Here is a 20,759-nt window from a genome sequence, read left to right on the forward strand (position 1 = left end):
GAAAACACAAGAGCTTGGGTTCTTATAACTCCCAGCTTATAAAACTGGCACCCTGGCCCCATACAGACTGCCAAAATAAAGCTGCTTCAGGTCACTTTGGAGGTATGCTGTTTAAATGATGCATGCATCCTAAGAGTCCAGAAGCTGTGCCAAAGCTATGCTCCAGTCCTTAGGACTGGATTGTGGCTTTGGCGTGGCTTCCGGAGTCTTAGGAAGCATGCAACATTTAAACAACATACCTCCAAAGTGACCCGAAGCAGCTTTATTTTGGCCTGTCTGTATGGGGCCCATATCTGATCAAGGTGGTCTTCGAACCATAGAATCTTAGAAATGAAAGAGACCATAAGAGGCATCCAGTCCAACCTCCTATCATGGAGGAATACATGGTCAAAGCACTCCTGACAGATGACCATTCAGCCTGTTTTAAAACCTCCAAAGAAGGAGGTGCCACCATTGTCCAAGGAAGGCCTTAAATCCTTCTAATGAACTATGCTGGTGAAACTGTCCATTATTACAAGTGGTTGCACTTCATCCATTCTCATGGAGAGTGTTGTTATCAGAGACAAAACAAGAAGGCTGACAATCCCAAGCAATCTCCTCCCTCAGTGCATGGCTTCCAGGGTGTTGGTGGGGAGGCAGTCCTTGGAGACAAGATACTCTAGGAAGGCTGGCCTAGCCAGTTGCCTGCCCCTGATGTCCAAAAGACCATGCCTCTTAGGTCTCTCTTTCCCCCCAGTGGCAATGGTCTGGAAGAATAGGAGGCTCTGTTCTGGCAGCCTTCTCTTCTCACCCCTGATGATGACAACATTTTCCTCTGTACCTGTTCTGGTGGCCTTTTTTGTCTAACCACCATCACTTCCCTGCTAGCAGAGTTATGCCAGTGGAGGAACCTAACATGATCTCACCACAGACTTTTGTTTCATGCATTTACATTTAGCAAGTGTCCAAGAGCTTCTTGGTATGAATCGCCCTCCCCCAGCAGTCTTTTCTCCATTCAAAATGAACATGGCACCATACTTGATCACAATCTGAACTTTGTGTTTTTAATAAACATTTCATTAATTGTGTAAGTTATGCCAAGAGAAGGTTAAGAGGTGATATGATAGCCCTGTTTAAATATTTGAAAGGATGTCATATTGAGGAGTGAGCAAGCTTGTTTTCTGCTGCTTCAGAGAACAGGACCCAGAACAATGGATGCAAACTACAGGAAAAGAGATTCCACCTCAACATTATGAAGAACTTCCTGACAGTAAGGGCTGTTGGACAGTGGAACACACTCCCTCGGAGTGTAGTGGAGTCTCCTTCCTTGGAGGTCTTTAAGCAGAGGCTAGACAGTAATCTGTGGGGGATGCTTTGATTTGGATTTCCTGCATGGCAGGGGGTTGGACTGGATGTCCTGTGCGGTCTCTTCCAACTCTATGATTCTATGATTTTATGGAGTACTTTCTTTTTTAGAACCATGCCTCTCAAATATCTGATATCATGAGCCAGCAATGTCTGCCACTCTCCCACTCTCTTCGGTGTGCCAGGGTCTGGTATCACATTTGTGCCAAATTATTATTTCATTCACATACTTTCCTGGAAACTCACCATGGAACACCATCCAGTGGCATGAGAACTACCACTAAGACCACTTTATGTATCGTTGGTTTAAAATGACATTTTGATTTAATCCAGGTATATGGTTTCAGAACCTCTGCAGGAATACAAATGATACAATTTTTGTCTGTGACTCCAGGCACATCAATAGCTATATTGTATCAGGATATGTTTGTGAATTTTTAAGCCAAGGCATAGAGAGTTTGCTTGAATCATAAGGTGGCAATATACCACCACACTTTAGGTGATGTATTCCTTGTTACTTTTTAAAATAATTCATTTGGAGACATTCATCACAATGTCCTGCTCTACAAGCTTATCAGGGTGTGGAGGTGATCCTGGGCTTGCACTATTATGCCAGTAGAGAACAAGCTTTGGCAGGTTCCACCAAAGTAGCAAAAGTATGGTTTCTATGATGGATTATACTCCAGGTTTGTAGCTGTGTGTGTGTGTGTCGGGGGGGGGGGGGGGGGGAGAAATTATGGCTTCACCTTCTCTATAACAATCTTGCTCCCTTCAATGAAAGTTGCCTTCAGTTCCCACATTTCTAGCATGGAAGTAAGACACTGAAAATTGTTCATACCTAGAACTCTTCTATTTGCTGTGTTTGCATTCCTTTGGAAATATTGTCTGTCCCTTTTCTTTGGATGTCTAAGCTATATTTCTAAAAGCTCACTGACGTTTCAAGATAGTGTAATGCTAGAAGTGTGAGAACTGAAGGACAGTTTCATTTTGGGAAGGGTAGAACTCTTGTTTGGGGGGGGGGGGGCAGGGCCCTAATTTTGTCCTTCTGCCTCCACCCCAAGCTACAACCCTGGTGGGTTATGATTGTGATGATGTACAATACCCAGCTTAGCTAAATACAGAAAGGCTCATCACCAGAAAGGTGGTCACGGCCCACATCATCTATGAATGCAAGGACTGTGTGAAATGTGATCTGCCTTGGGGTGAGGTATTACTACCTCAGTGGAATTACCAATTTTCATCCCATCCCTCTAATTTGATCACTGTTAAAGCACAGCACATTTTAGCTGGAGATTCTATCCAGGTGACCCATGGAAGCTACTCTGATATTCCCAAAGGCAATACAGGAGAAAATGAAATTGTCTCAGTGTAATCCTTCTTTTATTTATTTTTTAAAACTCAAAGCCAGTCCAATTTGTACACTGTTTCAAAACTCATCTTGGCTTTAATATAAACACAGAGATAGAGCATACACAGCATACAACAAACCTCCATTTGAACAGTAATTCCATTAGACGTATCATATTCATTTGCACCATGATTTTTTTAAAAACAAGATCTGCAAACTCTACAAAAGTCCACAAAGGATAAATGAATACTGGTCAAAAGCACATGTTTGACAGTCAGATAAAAAGAAAATATTTTCATATTTAGAGATAATGCCAGACATTAATAGTCTATCTTTCTCGACAAGCACCATGTTATATTGGGATGCTTCTTCCTGAGTAGACAATGTGAACAATTGCTATGCAAAACGTTTTTATAAACTGTGCCAAGAGATGACTTATTTTCTTCACTGATTGTAGTAGTAATCTTGGCCATAAACATCATACCCATGCCCTTTGTAGTAGCTATATTCATCTTCATATGTTCTGAAGGTATCCCCCCGTGGGTATCCATTCTCACTCCCATAGTAATCTGTTTGAGTTTCATAGCCATTTTCATAACCGGTGGTGGTGGTGGTATCATAAGCCCATGGGTCTTCGGTAGTAGTGTCATATTGCCACTGATCTTCAGGGGTGGTCTCAGCATGCCATTGTTCTTCTGTGGTAGTTTCATATTGATCCTGGTACTCTGTGGTGGGAACTACAGTGGTGAACAGGGTGGTTGGAACAATGGTGGTTGCTGCATTCTCTTCTCCTTCTTCCTCTTCCTCCTCCTCTCCATTGCCACCATTTCCATTCTCTTCTGCAGTGCTGTTAGTGCTTGTACCATTGACACCACTTTCATTCTCATCTACTTTCTCCTGTTCTTCCTCCTCTTCCTCATTTTCTTCCTCCTCATTTTCATCACTGTCTTCTTCCTTTTTCCCACCCTTTTCTGGAGCTTGGTCTTTCTCGGCCTTTTTAGCATCTCCTCCTTTACCTGGTTTCCCAAGAGGCTCTTTTCTTACTGGCACCTGCATTGAAACATTTAAAATAGGGAGGGAGAAAGTTTTTCTGGAGTTACAAATCAAGAAGCAAATCTAAAATTTATGATCAAGGAACTGATACTGAGACAGAGCTTGGAAATTTTATTTTGGATGATAACTCTCAATGGCCATGTTTGTTGGGGATTCTGGGAGTTGTAGTCCAAATAAGTAACATTCTCAAATTGGAGAACTTTAGAAACAAATGAATATGTCATGCTAAAATGTAATCTGCAGTTTGGGGGGTACTCCTGGATTCAGCCCTGTGCCAGGAAGCCCAGGTTTCATTGGTGACCAGGAGTGTCTTTGCACAGTTAAAGCTAGTAGGCCAACTGTGTCTATTCCTGGAGAAGTTGGATTTGGGCATTATAACACATGCCTTTATTACATCCCATTTGGATTACTATAGTGCTCTCTAGATGGGGCTGTCTTTAAAAAGTGCTTAGATGCTTCAGCTGGCCCAAAGAGCTGGAGCCAGACTGTTAATTGGGGCTAGCTAGAAGTACACAGCTGTCTTGCTACAATAGCTCTGCTGGCTGCTGGTCCATTTCCAGGCACAATTGTTGGTGACGACCTATAAAGCCCTAGATGACTTGGTTCCAGACTATTTGAAGGACTGTATCTCCTTGGTGACCATTAGTGCTCTAAAATTGTCTGGAGAGGCCTTTCTCTCTGTCTGACCACCTCTCAGACTTGTTTGGTGGGAACAAAGAGGAACGCCTTCTCTGTGGGTGCTCCCAGACTTTGGAATTCCTGCCCCAGGGAGGCCAGATTGGCCCCATCCTTGCTCTCATTCAACAGCAAGCTAAGACAGTTTTATGCTCTCAAGCTTTTAGAAACTAATTGGAATAGCAATAGCAATAGCATTTATATTTCTATACCACTTTGTACTGACTTAAGCACTCTAAGTGGTTTACAACATGTAAGCCAATTGCCTCCAACAAGCTGGATACTCATTTAACAGACCTACAAAAGGATGGAAGGCTGAGTTGACCTTTCAGGGGGATAATAACATCTATGGCTTTCACTTTATTGAAGATGTTTTAGAAGTCCACATATCTTACCTGCTTAGGTGGTTTGGCATCACTAACACCCTTCTTATCTAATGTTGGTGGCCCACTAGGAGCCTCAGTGGCCTCCTCGTTCTCCTTTCCACCTTCATTTTCCTCATTTGACTGACCCTGCAGGAAAATTAATCAACTCCATTTTAAATGTCATTTTAGATTTCTATAGATACAGTGGAGTAAACACAGGTTTTTTGAACAATAACTACAATCAGCCCTCCATATCCACAGGTTCTGCATCCTCAGAGTCAAACACTTCACAGATTGAAAATATAGGGTTTTGTTTTTTTAAATAGTCCAAAATGCAAGCCTTGATTTTGCCATTTTATATAAGGGACACCCTTTTACTATGCCATTGTACATAATGGGACTTGAACATTCATGGATTTTGATTTTTTACTCAAAGGATTCAAGGTAATTTACAAGTTATGAAAACCAATAGATATTAAATACTGTACAAAATTATCAGATCTATCTATCTATCTATCTATCTATCTATCTATCTATCTATCTATCTATCATTCATTCATCTATAGAAAAACCATTTCAACTAAAAGTTGAAAAAGCAGAGCTCTGGTGCCACAACAAATTGCAATTCCCAGAATTGCATAGCACTGAGCTGTGGCAGTTAAAGTTGTGTCAAACCGATTATTTCTGCAGTGCGGATGCATCATTTCAAATGAGCATAGAGACATAAGAGAAGGGTCTTTCCCAAAAAGCTCAAACAGATTCTTATTGAGAGGTACAGTTTTCCGAATAACCTTGAGCTGCGCTGTGTAGGATTTTATACATTACAGTATAATAATAATAATAATAATAATAATAATAATAATAATAATAATAATAAATTTTATTTATACCCCGCCTTTCCAAAAAAATGATCAAGGCGGCTTACAAATGTTAAAAACAGTTACAATAGGATTTACAATACAAATTAAATTACAATATAAAAGTTAAAACATTACTACAAAGAATAGGAACAGGAGTCAAAAAATACACATATCAGGGTACAAACAATCAATCACAAATATTTCGGAGTCAAAGGAAGAAAACAAGGGCAGAGAAAAATCAATTAAACTAAAGAGGGAAGGCCAATCTAAATAAGTATGTTTTTAAATTCTTCTTAAAAGAATCTAATGAGGCGGCAGAGCGAAGCTCTAAGGGGAGCTTATTCCAGGAAGATGGGGCAACGATGGTAAAAGCCCTCTGTGAGGTCCTTACAAGATGTGCTCTAGGAACCTCTAACAGGTTTGTCCCGGATGATCTAAGTGTGCGGGGCGGATTATGTGGGGAGAGGCGGTCCTCCAAGTACCCTGGGCCCAAGCCATTTAGGGCTTTATAGGTTAAAACCAACACCTTGTATTGAGCTCGGAAGCGAATAGGCAGCCAGTGAAGATCTTTTAAAATAGGTGTTATATGGTCCGACCTGGAAATACCAGCGACCAGTCTAGCTGCCATATTCTGTACAATTTGCAGCTTCCGGGTTTGGTACAAGGGTTGCCCCATGTAGAGCGCATTGCAGAAATCCAATCGAGAGGTTACTAAAGCATGTACAACAGTTTCAAGGTTCCTACGGTCCAGGTAAGGGCGCAGCTGGCGTATCAGCCGGAGCTGATAGCAAGCACTCCTGACCGTCGCATCCACCTGAGGTGTTAGCTTCAGTTGCATTAACCTTCACTTTGATTTGTTTCTGCTAGAGGGATGATTTTAATGGGCAAGATTTCCATTTTCCCCCCAGATTTTGAATACCTAACAAATTTACTTTATTTCAATTAGCTGTAGTAAGAGACAATAAACCCACTAACTGATATTTGAAGAATGAAACAAGAAAGTGAATCTAAAGTCTTGGATGAACCCTGGTTTCACAACATTTGCACTGGCACAGCTGCCCACCATGCTGGCATAATCTCATGTTTTGCAGCACTACTCTGGCACCACTGTTGGTCAGACTAGGCTAAGTACTTACATGCTGGTGTTGCACTTCTTCACATCAGGTAGTTAAAGCACTTAAAATAAGTTGTAATTCAATGCCAGTAAAAACCAAAGTTATTTTCCTCTCTATTGAGAGAGCTTGCAAAATTGCGTGGTGTTGTTGGCTATTTGGATAGCCATCAGAGGACATCATGACCTCTATAAAAAGGCAGTTACGGTTTCATTTATTTAAAAGTTGCAGAGGTTTTGCTTATGTTGAAGGTGGTCATAGCCAGGAGTAAAACCATTGAAAAGGATCTGAGGAAGACAATTGCACTTTTTGAATGTTTTTGAGTGACATGCTGATTCTGAATACACTGAAACTTTGAATAAGAAGCCCCCAGCTGTCTACATAGCAGGTGTTTCTGGCAGTGACTATGGATCAAAAGACACTGGAGAAATAATCCAGTCTGAGACCGCTTTAACTGTCTGGATCAGTGCTAGGGATTTCTGGAAACTGTAGTTTGTTGTGGCACCAGAGCTCTCTGACAGAGAAGGCTAAATGTCTCACAAAACTACAGTTTCCAGAATTCCCTAGCATTGAAAATGAAGACATTTTAAAAGTAGATTAAAGAATGAGATGGCAGAAGATTAATTAGGACTGCCCCTATAAAATAGGAACATTTGAAGGGCATGTGCTTCTGCAAAGAACACAACCATACCACCATACTTAATTCATAACACAAAACTTCACTTGTAGGCTATGCTCCCACACCACCAGATTCCACCATGTGATCTGTCAGCTCCTACCCTACATCATCTACTTGCTTCCCTCTAGCTGCCAATGTCATCACTCTTTCTGGACAGAAAATCACTTTTTTGATGTTGATGGGCTTATATTCTGTTTACTGAGGTAAGTGTTGCTGTAGCTGACTTTTTGGGCTCAGTTAAAAAAAAGTAAGACATTGTCAATCTTAATGCATAGGTCCTGCCTATTATAATGCAACTGAGGATAACTGATAACAATTTCCTCCAGGTTTGGGCTCAGAGGGGGAGGAAAGCATGCCAAGGGAGAATGGTAGGTTGAACCTAGCTCTATTACAAGACTCAGGGCCTCAGCAGTCTGCCATTAAGAAGTGCCGCCGTGCCATCCCTGGAAGTGCTGGGTTGGTACCTATTTATCTACTTGCATTTGCATGCTTTCAAACTGCTAGGTTGGCAGAAGTTGGGACTAGTGACAGGAGCTCACCCCAACCTTCCAACCTTCTGATTGTTAGAATTGGCATCTTAACAACTAAGCCACCATATTCCATAGAGTTACACAATATAAAAGCAACACTTTACTTTTCTGTTTCTGAAAAGTAGCTAAAACACATGCCCTTTTAACGGCTCTAAAAAAATCTGAATGCTACGGGACACCTGTCTGTGGTACAAACTACATTCTCCTGGTGGCCACCTCATCATCCTCCCCAGTACCTGCAACACAGCATGAGGCAATAACATGAACACAACATGAATCACCACTTGATTGTTGTGATATTCCTTCTATGCCATTTAGTGAGGTCACATCCTTGAAAGTCAAAGGTGGGCAACTGCAAACAGGGCAAACAGAGCCCACTTGCAAACCACAGTAGTAGTACAGTGTGCCTGAAATGACATGATGTCCCTTCTGGTCACCATTTTGACCAAGTTCCTTTCCTTTCCTTTCTTTTCCTTTTTTGGTCTGTTTTGGGGACGTTTGCAGGACTGAGGCATATGGGGAGCAAACCATTGCCTTTTTATGCTAGTTTTGGAGACGTGATAGTTTGGGGGTAAAAAATTGCCCCAAAATTAGTCTGAAAGAAATTAAATGGGGGGGGGGGTCTGGTAGTTTTGAGGGGCTTCTGGGTGGGGGTACTATGGAATGCATGCAGCCCATGGGCCACACTTTGGCCACCCCTGCTGTAAATATTCAAGTAAAAGTTTCAGTTGCATTAAGAAAGTACAATTGTCCCTCTTTCAGTTACAATGTAATCTAGTTATATACATTTTTTGTTGGGAGACAATAATTGATTACTAGTAACTAATTGCTTATAAGTGCTACAATTTTTAAAAATGTTTTTCCTCAGAACCACAGAAGTTATATTTGTATAAATGGACAACAGTCCTATCTGTTTTTAAACCTCTGGCTTCGAAAAGCTTTCGCTATGTCTCCAAGGGTTACTTCTTGTTTAGATGACTTTGGGATGTAAAAAACACTGCAGCCAACCAGAATGGAAACTTGTGGGCAGTTAGTAATCCTCACCACGGCCACTTGCAGTCTGTAAAAACAATCCTGGTTATTTTCTTATGCTCTTTGGTTTATTTTGATCAGAGCCAAGCATGTCTCTTACCCCTTCGTCTTCTCCTTCCTCTTCCTCTTCTGAACTGTCCCCACCATATCCTTCTTCAGATGAGTCGCTATTAAACTAAAAGGAGAGAAAATCATGATGCTTTCCCCATACATCTACCACAAAATAACAATAAATGCCTATACACACAAAAGTCATCAATGGTCTTCTTGAAAACCTGCATGTTATTCCCAATGAAGTCAATGTAGGCGACACAGTGTTTCAACACCCTGTCATTAACTGTTCCCTTAATGTTCTCAGGAGAAATGAAATATATAAGTCAGGAAACAGAGTAACTAACAAGATAATTTGTTTCCAAAGATAAGCAGCAGCTGCAGTTTTTGGTTTTGTTTTGTCTTGTTTTTTTAAAACCCTTCCACCCACTTACAAATGATACACAGCCAATGTGGTATAGTGCCATAGTTCTCAGCCTTTGGTTTTCCAGAGGTTTTAGATTTCAGTTCCCCAAAGCACCAGTCAGTATGGTTAATGGCTGGGACATCCAAAACATCTGGAAGACCAAAAGCTGAGAACCACTGCATAGCCTGTGTTCAAAATCATTCTTCAGCCATCACTGACTCTTCATCAGTAACCACCTCCTCTCAGACTAATGTTGTAAAAATAAAATGGGATCGACATGTCAACTCCATCCTCAGTATACTGCTGTGATCTGCCGAGGAACAGCAAATTGCATAATCAATTAAAATAAGCCTTCAAATCACAGAGGACTCCCATAAATAAGTAGATAAAGAGTAATAAGGGAAAGCTCTGCACTTGTTGAGAGCCAAATACTTGTTATGTATAGGGCTTCAGGACCACAGTTTAAAACCAGAAATGATCTCATTTTGTTCTGTGGTCTGCTGATGCAAAAGAACCAGTTTGCTATAGTGGTTTGAATGTTGGACTAGGACCCTGGGATATTAGGGTTCAAAGTCCTATACAGCCATGCAAACTCTTTGTATGATCTTAAGCGAGTCACACTTTTCAGCCTCAGAGGATGGGCATGGCAAGCCTCCTCTGAAAAAAATTCTTGCCAAGAAAAGCATTTTCTTGGTTTGACTGTTGGATTAGGACTCTGAAAATGTGTGTTTGCCTTCAAGTTGCCTGTCGATTTATGGTGATCCCATGAATTTTATAGGTTTGTTTTTTAAGACAAGGAATACTCAGAGGTGGTTTCACCAGTTCCTTCCTCTGAAATATAACCCACAGCACCTGGCATGAATTGGCAGCCCCCATCCAAGTACTAACCAGGGCTGGCCTGGATTAGTTTCCAATATCAGACAGGACCTGGTACTTTTAGGTCATTTAGGCCAGCTGGGACTCTAGGAGATCAAATTCCTGGGATGGAGAATATACAGTATGACCTTACAGAAATGTCAATTCCAGTAGTCTGATGGGACTTACAGTTCAACAAGTGTTTTTATCTCTGTAATAGGCATGAAAAACGTATTACACCCCCCCATTGTTCATTCCTTTTTTATTTTGAAAAACAGAGGGACATCTCTAAGAAGGCCCAATTTTTTTCTGGCACACATACTGAATCAGGTGGACTAATGGTGTGCCTTGGGAAAAGACAACTTTCTAGCTAACCAGTGTTAGAGGTTCAGCAATGCTTGCTGCTGAAGAGTTAAAAATGCTTCAGAGAGAGAGTCTGAGTGACCCAGTCTTTTCCTTTCTTGTCTTATCTATCCTGACCCCTCTGTGATATAAACTGATACTCTTAGAGTGATATCACATGATGCATGTCCTCATTCTCATTCCTGTTGTTGTTATTGTGTGTCTTCAAGTAGTTTCTGACTTATGGCAACCCTAAAGTGAACCTCTCATAGCTTTCCTTGACAAATTTCCTCAGAGGGGTTTGGCATTGCCATCCTTTGAGGATGAGAGATTGTGACTTGCCCAAGCTCACCCAGTGGAGTTGCATGGCTGAGCAGGGATTTGAACCTGGGCTCCAGAGACATAGTCCAATGCTCAAATAATTACACCACACTGCCTCTGAATATGGTTGTAAAAGCATGCCTTTTGCTAAACAGATTTTTCAAGTGCAACAAAAGACATTCTTTTACAGAGCACCTGCGTTTTACATGGGCGTGCCATACACAGTTTTTAGCATATGCCGGAAGAGCGCGTTGCGCACCCCAGAAGAACTAATGGGATGCGTGAACATGGCAAGCATGCACCGTTGTGGTTTTGTGAACCGCGGGTGCGAGCCCCATTACTTCCTATGGGGCTCAAGCATACTCTGATTTCCCCTTACGTGAAGGGATCCAGAACAGATCCTCACATAAGGGGAGGGCCCACTGTACAAACATTTTCCACAGGAAGAGAACGGAAATACCGCAATAGCATGCAGAGTGGCATGGAGAAGGCCACTACTTTCTTGCTCCATTTTGGCTTTCTTTTCTCATGTGATTTTCTACCTCTTCTCTTCCTGCCAATCCCCTTTCATTTACATTCCCTAGAATGAAGCTAGATTACAGTAGCACCCTGACTAATTTTTCTATCTTAGAATGAAGTTCATATAATAAAAACTTTGGTTTCTTTCTCCAACCCATTGGTGTCTTTGCACCTTAATGAGAATCGCTGCACATACGTTCTATCAAATCTTATGTGTCCAGACTCTTCTTTTAATGACATGGGCTGGGCCACATCTCCTAGTTCATATACAGTATCAAATGACATTTTGGCAATACTTTCAATGGGGCACTTTGAATAATGTCAATATCTACTGTGCCCTACATGTAAAACAGGAATATCGTATAGCATTGGCTGAGGAAATGTTATCCAGTACTGAGTATTCGGGTTGAATAAGCCATAAGTCTAAACATATTTGGGCTGTGTGTCCATATTGTCTTTATTTTTGTAATTAGGAGACAAGCAAGAGAGATGGGGATTTATGTTCTTTTCTGACACTGCAAAGTCATGGATCAGTACAAAAATATCTCTGTAGCCGAGACGTGCCAAACCACCATTCTGCTCAGGCATCCTTCCCAGAAGCAAGACAGTTTTTAGTTTGTTACATGAGCCAACCTTGAAAACATGCAATTAACAGCCCCTTGTCTTGCTCTCTCACAACACAGAGATAGTGATCACAACTCATCCATAAGGAACTGCAACATGTATTAAAACTATATGTAAAGGCTGTGTTGCCTTAATTTATATTTGCAGACAGAGGTAATGTTGTAAGAAAATAGAATGGCTGTTTCCAGAGCATACTCTCCCCCCTCCCCCCCCCCCATGTAATCTTTTCCACTGTCTCTATGGGTCATCACTGCTGGACTAGCAGTAATGGGAATGGGGGGGGGGGTTAGAAGTCTTGACATTCCTAAATTTGCTGCCTCATTTCCTCTGTCTCTTTGTTTAATTGGTTGTTCATACATACAACTGCCATCACACACACACACACACACACACACACACTTTTAGTATACATCGAGGCTTTGCATCAGTTTTCATAGTATGGAATGGATCTGTACCTGCAGGAAGAATTTCTCATGGGCTTCATACCTTTGATGGTTGTGTGAACTGTAGTGATGCCATTTTTAGATGGCTAAACATAGATAAAATATACTGTAGTTTTTGGTGGGTTTTTCGGGCTATGTGGCCATGTTCTAGAAGAGTTTATTCCTGATGTTTTGCCAGCATCTGTGGCTGGCATAGATGCCCCACAGATGCTGGCAAAATGTCAGGAATAAACTCTTCTAGAACATGGCCACAAAGCCCGAAAAACCCACCAAAAACTATGGATGCCGGCCATGAAAGCCTTCGATTTTACAAAATATACTGTATTCTTCAGTACTATTATACAAACATTACTTGGGGCTAAAAAGCCCCCAAATTTCGTTTTATTATATCATGTTTCCAAAATCAGTAGTCAAAATTTAAGAGATTTGGGTTTAGAATATATTAAAATGTTTACACAAAAAAATTGTATTTACCTGGATTCTTTTCATAGGTGGGTAGAGGTAAGGATATCTGTAAAGAAAATACCTATGTCTGTTCTTGAATACCTGTCAGAAAGAGGGAAAGCATTTATAGTTGCAGAATTTAAGAATAATACCAACATATTAATGTTAAAAACATAAGTCAAGATGACAACATACTGCATTCTCTTCTGAATCCTCAGCCTTAAATCTTCTTCGGAAGTTTTTTACCTACAAGGAAAGAGGAGGTTACTTAGGATGTGTGTGATTTTCTTTCTCTGGATGCTTTGGGTTTGGGTGCAGACCACACCGATTGCTAGCTGAAGCATTCATCCTTCCTGAATAAGGAGAACATAGATGTTTCCTATACATTGTTTTTGGTTAATGTTCTGAATATTGCTGTGATGTACTACTTGAGTTTTTTTGCCCCCAAATTTCACTAAAACAATCCGCCCCATGCCACAAAAGCTAAACAGCAGCGAAGTGCCACCTAGTGACAGATTAGAACATTGGCCTTGCAGAGCAGAAAGGTCCTCCAAGGGGGAAAACAGACTACTGCAAAGAAGTGAGCTCTCTGACATCTGAAAATTTTGTTTATTATTGGTTGGGATTTCTTGGATGCTACTTTTGAATCCACATGGATTCAAGAGGGAAAGGAGGGGGATCAAGGAAACTGAGTATGGAATTTGACCAATAAATGTTCAAATTCCTTATTACTCTAGACAATTAGCCCACCATCGGATCTCTTTTGTGTCTACTCAGTTTCTATTGACTCTGGAGACCTGAATAAGCATGTATAAAACAAAGGTACAGTATTGTACTATTCTAGCATAAAGGCCCTGTGCTCCCTCTCCCATCTAGGAAGGAGGTGGAAGGATACTCTTTAAGTGGAACTAATCAATCATACACTACTTTGGGATATGTTTCGTTTTTTTCCTGCCACTTATCCGGATATTGTGACAAGAGAGAGAAAAAGATTATTCCACACTGCACAAGGTGTGATTTTCTTTCCTATGAATGAACAAATTTTCAAACCTCCATGTGGAACACAAACTAATGTGGGGCTCTCATTCTGTAAACTCATTCTAAACGTGTGTAATAAATATGCTAGTGATGGTGATTAAAAGGAGGAGGAATTCTCAGTGGATAAACAGTACATACTTTGGATGCATAATGACTCATGTTTAGTTATTAACATCTGAATTCAAAAGGATCTCAGGGAAAGGAAACATTTCAGTGCAATAGGGAGAGCTGTTGCCAATCATGGTATTTACCCAAAATGACTCATTTCACTGCCTTTATCCAGATGACATTGAACTGTAAGTAGAGTAGGAAGTTTCATGCTGGCTGAAATTCATTAAAGGTTATGCTGCTGTTTAAGGAAGTAATGTTTCCAAACTCTGGCATAAGTGATGGCTACAAATCCTAAGGCTTTTTTCTGTCACTAGTTTTGCCACCTACAAGAAATAGTTGTCATGCTCTTGTTCCTTGAATGCTAAATGGAAGTCTCTGGTCATCTCCAGCGGTATTTTGCATGGCATATCTTTTTCTTCCCCATCCATGACTGTCATGGTTGGAGGCTATGGCTAAGGCAACCAGATCAGTGGTTCCCTCCTGTTCACTCCTACTAGTACCACTTGCGCATCATCATGACTATGCGACCTAACCAGATAGGGATGTGCTGCCAATATGCATACTTTTTTTCTTTTAGCATTTCAATTTCCCACAAGCTGGTAGAGCCAATGAGTAGCAAAATTCAAGTTCTGAGTACAAAACTGAGAATGAAGGGGCTAGTAGCACTTGCAAACAGCTGCTTTCTGTTTTAGCTTCAAGGCATGTGCATAAGATTGAGGGTTTTTTAAAGTTCTGAGTAACTACCACTCCTAGAGTAGCTACTGTCTTAATTTAAAGAGGATAGTTCTCTGTTACAAAGGATGCTTTATTTGAAGGGCTGTCCAGTCCAAGTTCAGTATAAAGATAAATAAACTTAGAAGGGAAAGCAGCAGGGGTCCTGAAGTTGCACGTCAGCAATGAGCACCTAGACAGCAGACTGAGCAGGCACATAGGTCACCTGGGGCCCATCACACTGTACAGTTGTAGCATTATGATTCCATTTTAACTGCCATGGCTGCACCTGATGGGATCCTGGGGTTTGTAGTTTGGGAGGCACTAGGGCTGTCTGGCTTAGTAGTCTAAATCTTGTTATTAACTGAGAAGTTTATCACACAGGTGGGATCCTGTGCAAAAATTGGATTTAAACTGAAAAAAATTCTGCAAAAGCAGGTTGTTTTTGAGATGACGTCGGGGTTAATGAAAATTAGCATGACATTAACCCGGATGGAAAGTTGACAAAACACACTACTTTTTACTTTCAGAAAATCCAGAAAGTAAAAAAGCAGCATGTTTTGTTGACTTTCTGTCTGGTTTAACGTCACATTAATGCTCATTAACCCTGAAGTGCATTTTTTTCCTGAGTTTTAAATGCTGTTTCTGCACTTGATTTGGGCAGTTTGCCTCAGTGTGATAAAATCCTACTTTTGATTCAACCTCAGCTCATGATGACCCTGTGAATGAGACATCCCCAAGACCCCCTATTCTCAGCCTCTCTGCTCAGGTCCTGTAGGTTCAGGCCTGTGACCTTCCTGATTGAGTCTTGCCATCTGGCATGTGGTCTTTCTCTCTTTCTATTGCTTTCTACTTTTCCTAGCATTATTGTCTTTTCTAATGAGTCATGCCTTTTCATGATGTGGTTGGACAGCCTCTATTTAATCATCTTGGCTTCCAGGGGGAGTTCTTTCTTGATCTATTCTAAGACTCATTTGTTTGTCTTTTTGGCAGCCCATGGTATCCTCAGCATTTTCCTCCAGTACCACATCTTGAATGCCTTGATTTTCTTTCTATTTATTTTCTTCACTGTCCAAATCTCTCATCCATACATGGTGATGGGGAATACAGTGACTTGAATGATTCTAACATTAGTCTTCAGCCCTCCCTTATTTGTTGTTCCTGTTGTGTGCCTTGAAGTCGTTTACTCTCCCAGTATATCTAGTCCTGTTTTCAGAGGCAGAAAAGACACTTACCTGCCAGAACCTGAGCTAAAACAAATTACCTGGGGCCCTTTCACACTATGATTGTAGCACTATGATTCTACTTGAACTATCATGGCAATGCTCTATGGAATCTTAGGATTTGGTTTAGGAAGGGATATTTAAAATTCTCAGTATAAGAGATATTTAGAATTCTCAGACAGAGAGCTCTAGTGTCAAATGACAAATCCCAAGATTCCATAGAGTGAACTATGGCAGTTTAAGGGGAATTATAGCACTATGATTATGTATTGCGAAGTGGATGAATCCATCCACCTGTAATGCTGTTTTTTCAGTACAGAAAACAATTGTTAACTATTAAAATACAAGGCCAACAAAAACAAACAAAGAATTATCATTGATCAACTAAACAGCAGGCCTGTCCATGACATTTGATTATATGCTCACAGTGCATCCTACAATAGATAGAGAGCATTGGGTTGTTGTTTTTTACTCACTGAGAAAGCACAGGCTATTCCCAGAAGGCAGAGCAAGATGAGAGCTGTCCTCATTTTTCAGATTTCTGGAAAAAAGAAAAGAATATACACGAGAAATCATCTAGACAGGAAGGATTGAGGCATTTTCACAATGTTGTACATATAGAACCACAGCTTGTTTCAATTCCCTGTTCAAAATCTCCAGGTCTTTGTGGTCAAACACTACATAACTATGGGTAGGGAAACATCTCAGTCTTTCAAGATGTTCTGCAAGTTTTCTTTGCCAGTGGAAGGTGGAATATGAGCAGCAATTTCATTTGGCCACAATGCTATATCTGGTTGTATGTGTAAGTTGAGCAGAAGGTCAAGAAACCAATAAAAATAGCATGAAAAATGGATTCCTTGTATTCCTCCTACTCTGTGCTTGGCCACTAGTCCTCTGTTGCATCACACCAAATATTGGTAGGGGAGCATGGGAGTACAAGAGGGAATGCAAAAATCAGTGTTCCAAGCCCTTCCCCTAGTTATGACACCAGATCCATGCACTTGAGATGAACACTTGTTTAAAAGGTGGGCAAGCCCATAGAGCAGTAATGGTGAAACTTTTTAGGCAGTGGGTGCCCAAACTAAATGACCTTCTGGCACTAGATTCTACCCCATGCCAGAGGTGGGACTTTTGGGGGAATAAGATTTATGGGGTGGAACTTCTGCCCTCTGGGCATGGGACATCCAGGGCGAGACTTCTTTCCCCTCCACCCCCCTGCACCTTCCCAGGCTTTCAGCTCCTTCTATACATGCCAAGGAAAGTGGCTTCTTGTGCCATCTCTGGCACACATGCCATGCGTTCACCAACACAGCCATAGAGTAACCCAACAAGCCATATTTTTTCCTAGACATAACAGCAGATGGGTGGTTCTCCTGGAAGAGCAGGGCAAACATAGTAGTGGTGCCTCTGATGGTACCTCTCTGGTGTTACTCCTTGCAGTACTGAAATTCCCCACAACACACTACAGTGAAGTAGTTGTGCACCAGGTGTTGTGGACAATCAATAGCAGCTTCCCAGCATTTATTGCATGAGGCCAACATTTCAGCAGTGGCAGGCCTTCACCCACTGCCCACATATACTAACTGCCAATGCCAGGCTTGCATATCATCCAACATTTCACAGATTAAAAATCAGGACACATGTGGCCTAGATGGCAAAGGTGAAGAACACACAAGCTAGGTCGGAGAGGCTGCATCTGTTTGCTTTTACCTGAACCTAGTGGGAAGGGCAAGATTCAACCTCCCCTTCTTTGCTCCCTGCTGAGCTAATAGAGTGCAAACATCTTTTGAACTTTAACTCATGTTACATTAATGGAAGTGAGCTGAGGAGGAAATGGGAAAATGGGAGGAGGAGAGAGAAACTCTAAAATTCTAAAAGTACCTGAAAAAGTGGGACAGCAGAGGATTAATCAGGGGTGTCCCTGCCAAATTAAAACAGTTGGAGGGTATGGGCTTGTAAAGTGATGCTACCAGCATCACACTGATATATAACAAGGTTTTAGCCCTATTCCTGTTATCTATTGATCCTCCTATCTTGGTCAGGATTTGACATGATCAGTATGCCTTCCAGTTTTATACCTGTGATAAAGACAAGTACTATTTTGTACAGAGAAGTTACATTTTTCTGTGTTCCAGGAGAAACCTAAGGTAAACAAAAATGAAAAATATTGTACTGGAAGGCACAGCAGCTGTCAAGATGGAATCAGTGTGTTGTTGTTTTAGGGGATAGCTGCCAAACTTTGCCCTAAACTAAAAAGCAGCTCCTTATTCTTGAACATCATGATCTCATGTTACACAGTAGGCTCTTCTTATCTGAGCAACACTTCATGCCAAACTATCTGTATTTGGTGTGGGCTTTTTTGTTGTTGTTGCTTGAATTTGGCAGCCTGACAGTGAAGCTGCACTGAAGCAGCTGTGCTGATTTTACATGAACAGGGTATAATCCAAAGTCAATTAAATGTGGTTGGTGACCCAGGTCTGTAAGCCTCAAACCTCAGAACAGTAGCTGAAGTGAGCCCACATCCAACCTTAGGGAAAACTGACAGAAGATGATAACATGATCTTACAAACAGGTAGAACATGCTCTTTCAATGCACTGATGTGCCAACCCATTCCTAAACCACTGATGTTACAATATTAATAATTATGAGGTATGGCCTGCCAATCCTTAAGACCAAATTAATCATTCAGCAAGTTGTACAAATGAGTTATGGATATTCTGTAATGAACGACAATTGGTAAAGCTTTGTATGCATTCATTTCTCCTTTAGAATAATCCAGGGCCTAAAATAAGCAGCATATTTAAATTAACTGATATTATCCATTGGTCTCCACAACAGGAACTGTTAGCCAATAAGTATGTACCTATTTGTATTATATCCCAAAATCAGACAGAGCTGAGACTGACAGATAATGGCCAGCATCCTGTTGGTCAGTCTTACCTAGAGTAGACCAATTGCATCAATTGTTGAATGGTGGGTCAGCACACATATAAATCCAATTGATTCCATGTGTGACGACTAATGAGAGGATTTAAGCCATGGCCATGCTTAAGGCAAGCTGTTCATGGCCAAGATGGCATCTGAACTTCCTAGGTAACCTCTAGGACAAGGGTGAGTAATAAATGCATCCAAATCTCTCATAATAGTCTGCTTGCTAGAGCTAATGGAAGTTGCAATCTAAAAATATTTGGAGGGCCACATGTCCAGCAAGCCTGCTGTAGGAGAGATATCATGTGCCAGCCTGAGCCCTCTCTTCCATATAAGAGACAATAGCAGTAACCTACCTGATAGGGTTGTTGCAAGGATTACTAAGATAATGCATGTGGAGTGCTTCAAACATATACAGAACACCGATTGAATGCTAAAAGTGGTTACTACCTTTATTCTTACAGTTTTATCATATAGAAGTAGGAAATAAAAAATAATAGTAACAGTGGATTTTTCCTTGTCCTCACCATTGCTACAGGTAGTGCTATAAAATGAAGCCCAGTCAACAATGCTTGAAACAAAACAGCTAAGAAATGCTTTCTCCTAGCTTGTACAAGTTCCTTTTTATTATTTTTAATTATAGTGAGATAAAAGCAACTATGGTACGGCTACCTAGTAAAATGTTCTGAATTAAATAACAGATGTCATGCCCTTGAGAAGCTCACACTTACCATGCGAAATATAGATTACCTTAAAGTAGAATCAGAATACCAGAAATCCATGGGCTGAAAGTAAGGTTAAAATGTTGTTGCTTGCAAAGAACCAAATACGGTTGGCAGTGACTTACCAGTTTGCAGTCCTTGTAGTCCTGAAGTATACAGGCTAGTCTCAAAGGACTCGGGGGACAGAGATTTAACAGTTCATCTGTTTGTTCTTGGTCATCCTGCTGGGATATAAGCACTATTTTTACCCTCCACCAGCCAATCACCGCTTTCCTAGCATGATGTCAGAAAGTGGACTCTTACCAGAAAATCTCCTAACTTCAACATTTTTCTAGTCCCAGATTTTCATTTATAAACATAAAGTGTCATTTTAGTGCCCAGGGTTTTGGATCATTCCACTTAATTGAAGGGTTGAGCCGAAGATGAATAGGTTTGGTCACTGAGCTGTATAATAATGGTCTAGATTTAAATTAAACTAAATATTGGGAAACACAGAGATCTTTTTTGTAAAAAGGTTTTTCTTTTGTGGGAGGGAGGTAGAACCATTAGTGTGTAGAGAGTAACTGCTTCACTTTTCTGCTGTGGAACTGTATGCAAGCAAGTGAAATGACTCAGATTTAACTGATGTAAAAGTGAGTTGAAGTGGATTCAGGTGCTGAAAGGACAACTTTTCACATTATATTTTTCCTACATGAAACTGCTTCAGCTATGATTTTCTCGCATGGTAGTTAATAGCACATTAAGCATTTACATGGTGGGCTTCATTCTGACTGTGGGAAACACCACACTACATATATAGAAAGTTAAGGCCAGAAAAGCATGCTTCGGCCGATCACAAGGTATTCTAAGGCCCAGTACATATCTCCAAGAAGTTTTGTGCTGCTGCCGATTCTAGGGTTAGGAACTGCGCACCAACCACACAGTCGCTAACTCTAGTATGCCACAGTAGCGGCAGCATGTCCCATCCACACAGGCGCTGCCATCTTGACATAAGAGATGCACAACATATATTGGCTCTCTCG

The 20,759-nt window shown here is 41.0% G+C and overlaps 1 protein-coding gene across 1 annotated transcript; it reads right to left on the reverse strand.

Moving 5' to 3' along the window:
- Positions 1-2,753: 2,753 nt before the first annotated feature.
- IBSP (integrin binding sialoprotein) lies at positions 2,754-19,916 on the reverse strand. The gene is made up of 7 exons (XM_089527110.1): positions 19,863-19,916; positions 16,563-16,627; positions 13,199-13,249; positions 13,034-13,105; positions 9,099-9,173; positions 4,816-4,932; positions 2,754-3,742 (listed from the first exon to the last, which is right to left on the reverse strand). The coding sequence occupies exons 2-7, from the start codon at positions 16,614-16,616 to the stop codon at positions 3,137-3,139; spliced, it is 975 nt and encodes a 324-aa protein (XP_089383236.1). The 5' UTR covers positions 16,617-16,627; positions 19,863-19,916; the 3' UTR covers positions 2,754-3,136.
- Between the last annotated feature and the right edge of the window lie 843 nt (positions 19,917-20,759).

This window comes from Sceloporus occidentalis, unplaced genomic scaffold (genome assembly GCF_023333645.1).
Source record: "Sceloporus occidentalis isolate IW3139 unplaced genomic scaffold, rSceOcc1.0.p SCAF_5, whole genome shotgun sequence".
NCBI lineage: Eukaryota > Metazoa > Chordata > Lepidosauria > Squamata > Phrynosomatidae > Sceloporus > Sceloporus occidentalis.